The 6,517-nt window shown below is 45.6% G+C and overlaps 1 protein-coding gene across 1 annotated transcript; it reads left to right on the forward strand.

Annotated features, from left to right (window-relative positions):
• Positions 1–415: 415 nt before the first annotated feature.
• On the forward strand, positions 416–6,198 carry LOC118405245 (tyrosinase-like). The gene is made up of 2 exons (XM_035804639.1): positions 416–1,501; positions 5,785–6,198. The coding sequence occupies exons 1-2, from the start codon at positions 484–486 to the stop codon at positions 5,937–5,939; spliced, it is 1,173 nt and encodes a 390-aa protein (XP_035660532.1). The 5' UTR covers positions 416–483; the 3' UTR covers positions 5,940–6,198.
• Positions 6,199–6,517: the final 319 nt, after the last annotated feature.

The following is a 6,517-nucleotide window of genomic DNA, read 5'->3' on the forward strand; positions in this document are numbered from 1 at the left end:
GGCATTTTACCAGAATTTGGTCACTTCATTCATTCCAAAATAAGCTGCAATTAAAGCCGTCGCTCAGATAGGACGTTAAATGGATGTCCTGTATTTGAGGAAAGCCACACCTCGAGCACGTAAAAGATCTCACTGCACTTGGGGCACCGGTGCGGCAATGCGGAGTTCGTTTCACTGCGGCACTGTTTTTTATTTTTATTTTCGCGACTTTTGATAGTTTATATATTGCGTTATACGTAAAAGTATGGCTAAGAGACAACAAAATACACAAAACGGAAGGAAATTCGTTATCTCTGAAATTCGTTGAGTCATCTACGAACCCAGCAGTGCCGCACCGGTGCCCAAAGTGTAGTGAGAGTCCACCTTTATTGAAAAGACGCCTTACTGGTGTGAGTGCGAAGAGAGGATAGTGGGCCCCCTCGAAAACATGTGATTTATGACATTCTATGGTAGAGGCTACATTTTCCCATTCAAACCGGTCTCATGCGCCCTCATTGTAAGACAATTACGCTCACGCGCTTGTCACATGTCCGTCATGTGAGCCCGTGGGGTATACCTCTCCTTTCAGTCAAAACAAACTGTCAAACAGTTCTCACAAGCTTAGCGTTCCCGGCCCATTGTCTATTTTGCTCCTTGAATCAGCTCACGCTGTCCTGTGACAGAGCTTTGGTAAAATTTGCTTCTAGCCACTCTGTGCGCACCAAATGCGGTCAGAAGAACCACCAAAGCGGGAAAATATTTGGTATTTACAGTGGAATCATTATGTTTTTGGTGGTTTTCTTCCAACTTTCCTTCGTCGTGTGTTACGGACAGTTCCCTCGAGCCTGTACGGACGATTTGAGCCTCTCCACCGGCAGGTGTTGCCCCTTGTGGCCGGCTGCAGACGGGACAGCTTCGCCTTGCGGGGAGGCTCTGGGCCGAGGCACCTGCCGTCAGATTCAGCCGGACGACTCTCCCCACAGCCCCAGCTACCCCTACGTGGGAGTGGACGACCGGGAACGATGGCCAACTGTGTACTGGAACTGGACTTGTGAATGCCGAGACAACTTTTACGGCATCGAGTGTAGTGAGTGTAAGCACGGCTATACAGGCCAGAACTGTACGGAACGAAAGGTTTTAATCCGCCGGAACATCTTCGACCTGTCATGGTGGGAGAGAACCCGTTTTCTTCGAGCGCTAGACGAAAGCAAAGCTACCGTGAGCGAGCGTTGGGTCATCCCTGTGACGCCCTACGTCAACGTCCTCACAAACGGAAGCAAACCTGAATTTGCGAACGTCACGACGTACGACGCTTTGGTCTGGATGCACTACTACGTAGTCAGGGATGTTCTCCTACCCGAAGGAGGTGTGTTTCCATCTGTAGACTTCGCACACGAGGGTCCGGCCTTCTTGCCGTGGCATCGTCTGTACCTGCTCCTTTTGGAACGAGAGCTGGCTAAAATCATTGGGGACGAGAATTTCGCTCTGCCATACTGGGACTGGCGGGATCTCGCTGACTGCGGTAAGTCCAGACTATGAGCTTTTAGTTTCTAAATTGCAAAGTTACGTTCATGAAGATTATACATCTAGGCGAACGATATTTAAGGACAATTCAATCTCTACGACTGGCGAAGATTCGGAGATTGCTTCCGGAAGTTTCGAATGACATCCATCACTAGGGGTTGGCATCGACTTCCAGCATTCTTTGACCCATCTCTGACGTCACACGTGCATTACGCGTCAAACTTTCCTATACTTTCGTGGCACTGTCGCACTTGCCACTTACCAAACGCACCAGCGCACTTACACAACACCTCCCTAAGTAATTGCTTTACGAGAAAGTGGCATCTGATTGAGTTTTCGTCCTTCCGCGATGCCGACGGAGAAACTCTGCCATTTGTTCGTAGGCTCAGGTTCATACCTCCTCGTAATTTAGAACTCGCTGACAACTCGGCCGAGCTAAATTCTTGATTTGTAAACGGGGCTTTAAGAGTCATTGCAAACCAGCCATACTTTGTATGTGTGATAGGTATGTGGAACTAGTAACTGCCATATACTTAAAACCCTCCAGCTATTTTTCTTTATGGCGTTCTGGGACCCCCCTCAGAGACCCTCTAAAATCCAACAATTTATAGCTGAAAAGTACTTAAATTTCGATGGCTATTCTAGCTGGTTAGCTGGTAGCTCTGATAAAGGTACGAATAGAACTTTTACATTTCCATATAGTATGGGTTTTAATGTTTTACAAACCAAAAGTCGAAGATGATACATTAAAGATAAGAGGGTGTGATAGGGGGTTACCTGAACCACTGAAAGCAGAATTTTTATCACTGTAAATTTAGTCATTTTACGGCCCATTAATTATTGTATCTGACATGAGCGGTAATTCTGGTGAATGGTTTTACTGTTGCTGGAGAGAGGAACATCTACTTATTCAAAAACAATCGTCGTCTAATTGGGCCATACATAACGCGAGCCGTCAGAGTAGGGTCTTTATGGGGATTTTTCGGGTTTTGGGCTATAGTAAATCGGGTGATTATATTACACTATACGAGTAAGCCGTAGCGATTTTTTTTTATTCAGCCGTAGCAAATGTTTGTTGTTCGTGACCCATGCATAACTGTCAAAAATATCATGATTTATTGGCAATATTGATTTGGGCTCTATATGGGAGTTTTAGGGATTCTATACAGGGATTTATGCTGTTTTTACACATTTTACTCGCTTTCTAATGTTATCAAACCGGTACCTGTTCCTAAGTCATTCGTACGTACCAACTATGTCGCGCACAATGAGAAGGCTCTAAATGGGGTTACCAGGACCCCTCAAAAGTGATACCATTGAATAGAAAGGGCACATGGATGCAGATCTACTTCATACATATTGAAAATCATAGCCCTACTGGCGCTCACCGCGCTCTCTTGGCGCTCTCTCGGCGATCATTGTTGCATTGCCATCCTCTGCGCTCTCACGGCGATGGTATGACAGGGTTCCATACTATCGCCGAGGTGATGGCGCTCTCGCTGCGATGGCACTTCTACAGCGCTCTGACCGCCCCATGGCGACCTTGGCGATTTCACCGCGCTCTCACCACGATGGTCAAATTTGCTATCGAGCGCCGTGAGAGCACCGTCCTAGTGGAATGGGGCCTTACATGGCGAATTCAAGAAGAAGCAAGAAGCATATGTGTAAAAGCAGAGGTGTAAAACGGTCTGTCGACAAGTGCTCAGCGACCTCACAGTTCGCGGGGATCACCAAGGTCGTTCATGAGCAGCGGTCTCTAACATGATGAATTTTTTATTGCTGAACGAACGCTCAAGGATCGCCAGACCTACTTCCACTAGAACGGGTCACGGTCTTGAAGACAGGTTGAAGAAGACACCAAAAATATTCCACAGGAGCCAAGCTCATCAATCAAGTGTCTAGTCAATATTTATTTTACCTTCCTTTAGCTTTTGTAAAATAAGCAGACACTTATATCAACAATGGGATGGTACTTTGGTTTAGGAAGTGCTATGCTCATGGGATAAATATTCGGCTGCCAAAGCACGAAGTCTCCACATTTCAGCCACCTGCGATAATGAGAAAGTTTCCCTTGAGTTCTGCAGAGAACGAAAATAAACAATGAACGTGCATGTGGGACTTGGAATTGGCAGAAACTGAAGATCCGCGCTTGTCGGTCGCTCTGCTGCTCCAAAAACAGAAGGACGTGAGCCTACAAAGTTCGTCTGACTGCATGATAATCCACCACCGGAATACTCTCCAAACAGAGGTTGAATCGCGCAGATATAGTAGTAGTCGGAAAAATAACTAATGTTTTATTGCAAATTCATGCCCATGGGGCTAATTGCAAGTGAACAAAATCAAATACATAAATAAATAATCTAAATTCTAACATGCAAAGATTACGTAACTGATTGTATGTATATACAGAATATCGAGTACTTCCTAGTATTCAACCTCTGCTTGGAGAGTACCACCGGAGAACAAATCGTCTTCCTGGCCATGGTCCGAGTAGACTGAGACAACATCCTCTACGTCACATCCTCCACGTCACAACCTCTACGTCACAACCACTACGTCACAACCCCTACGTCACATCCTGTACGTCACATCCTCTAATTCAACATGATACAGGACAAACTGCCTCATGGCTGCGCATCGCGTTCTGGGAAACAAGGTGCATCTAGTGTGGCAGGTGGTGGTGCACGAAAAAAAATGAATATAAACGAACGGAATATAAAGTGTGTGTGTGTGTGCGTGTGACACTCTGTGTGTGTGTGGGTGGGGTGGGGGGTACAGAAAAGGCTGGGCTGTCTACCTGGGCTGTCTACCTGGGCTGGCTATCACGTCAGGCTACTTGGACCTACGAAAGCCCATTGGGACAAAAGCTGTTGTAGCAGTAGGGGTTGTTTGTGCTCAGCAAAGAAGCTGTGTCTGAAGGATCTGTGTGTTATCATGTGAATGAGCTGTGTGAAGTGGCAGTGCGTGAAGTGGCAGTGCGTGAAGGAGCTGTTTGTGAAGCAGCTGTGTGTGAAGGAGCTGTGTATGTTACAAAACCCAGAGGTTCTGGGTTCGAATCAGTCGATATGCCATCGATCTTGTGCGCTTGGGAAGGGCTCTTAACATGACTTTCCTCCCTTCACTAGGGTAGAGAAAAGAGTACCTTAGTAGCTTCGGTAAGGGCCCTCCCTCAGATAGGGCAAAGAACCCACCACACTTACGGAAAAGACTAGGGGTTCTTCCTTCCCAGTGTAAATGGTTCAAAACCTTACGTCCTATGGCCACACCTGGGGTAATTTCTGTCGTATTGAGGTCACCTGAGTTAGCACCGAATGGCAGCAGTTCCAGACCCTTGCACTTTAGCAACGCTCCTCGCAATTCAATTGTCGATCCTAATGTCTGGCGCAGAAGCCTGAACCCTGTCAGCCACTAAAGAACGGCTCCTGGACGCCTTTGACTAACTAGCCACCAGTCTTAAGACTAATCCAATCAGCCGATAAGTCGTGTTAATAGCCCTTCCCAAGGGCACAAGATCGGTGGCATATCAACTGATTTGATCCCAGAACCTCGTGGTTATGTAACATACACAATAGCTTCACACATAGCTTGTTCATTGAGCACAAACAACCCCTATTGCTACAACAGCTTTTGTCCCAATGGGCTTTCGTAGGTCCAAGTAGCCTGACGTGATAGCCAGCCCAGGTAGACAGTCCAGGTAGACAGCCCAGCCTTTTCCGTAAACCCTGTGTGTGTGTGTGTGTGTGTGTGTGTGTGTGTGTGTGTGTGTGTGTGTGTGTGTGTGTGTGTGTGTGTGTGTGTGTGTGTGTGTGTGTGTGTGTGTGTGTGTGTGTGTGCGTATTCCAAGCGTCTGGGAAGTTATTACATATACAGCATTAATCGAGATGGACATCGCCAGCCCCTTGTAACAACGGCATGATTGTGGTAACGTGGTAACGAGGTAGCTACGTAGATGATTCTGAAAACGTTTCCTTTCTCCGTGTTCTGTATATATATACTACATATCCATCATCACTTATCCATTATCCTAACATAGTGCGCGCCAGGAAAGTGGGCCGAATGCCTAACACATACCTACAAAATGGTAAAACATTTTGTGATTCCTTTGTGTTAAAAAATTCTGATTATGTATCAAATTAGTACAGCTTTCATTCTACTTTAAGAGCAGAACCCGACGGCTATGAAGGGCAATGCACGTTAACATGCACTTATATTTGTCTTATACAATACACTTAAGTTTGACTCTTTGACATGACTTGTACTTCCATACGATTCCAAACCCAGGTGACATCTGTACCGACGACTTCTTTGGCGCGAGTATGCAAGATGGCACCGGCAGACTGAGCAGGGGATCATTCTTGTCAGATTGGAAGGTGGGTTTGTTTATTTGTTTGTTTGTTTGTTTGTATGTTTGTTTGTTTGCATTCACCACAAAGTGAAACAGGCAAAACGGGCCCAGAGTGACCATCACAAGTTGCCCTCCCTCACATAAAAAGCAAGAGTTCGTAGACCTCAGGCCTGCATGAAATGTATTGGGTGTCTGTAGACCTATTGTTTATTTTTTTTCCTTTTCGTCCGTGGTTGCGTGGTTGGAAAAGTGAGATTTTTACCTTGTTGGTTTGACTGCACCATGCCAAAGTCTGAAATTCCATTTTGGGAATGTGTAAGCTTGGGCATGGATGAACATTACTTATTTGGATTTCTTAAGCAGGTAACCAACCACAGTACCTTGAAGTTGTTGAGACGACTTTTCCTACCTTTTTTTGTCTCAGATGGCCCATGTAGTTATTCTGTCACATATGACTTGGCACTGGAAGGTTATTTGCATAATTTGACCAATTATATTTTTACAGTAGTTCCATAGACAATATGAATAGTGGTAGCCCCCATCCAGCAGCAACAGTTAGTCCCTAGGGTGGTATGATATTTTTATTCAATCCGTCCAACTAAAACCTAAATCTCTTGAAGTACCTAAGCCAAATTTAACAGCAGAATTTACTATTCAAAATGTCCTTTT

The sequence above is a fragment of the Branchiostoma floridae genome, chromosome 18 (genome assembly GCF_000003815.2).
Source record: "Branchiostoma floridae strain S238N-H82 chromosome 18, Bfl_VNyyK, whole genome shotgun sequence".
Classification (NCBI taxonomy): domain Eukaryota; kingdom Metazoa; phylum Chordata; class Leptocardii; order Amphioxiformes; family Branchiostomatidae; genus Branchiostoma; species Branchiostoma floridae.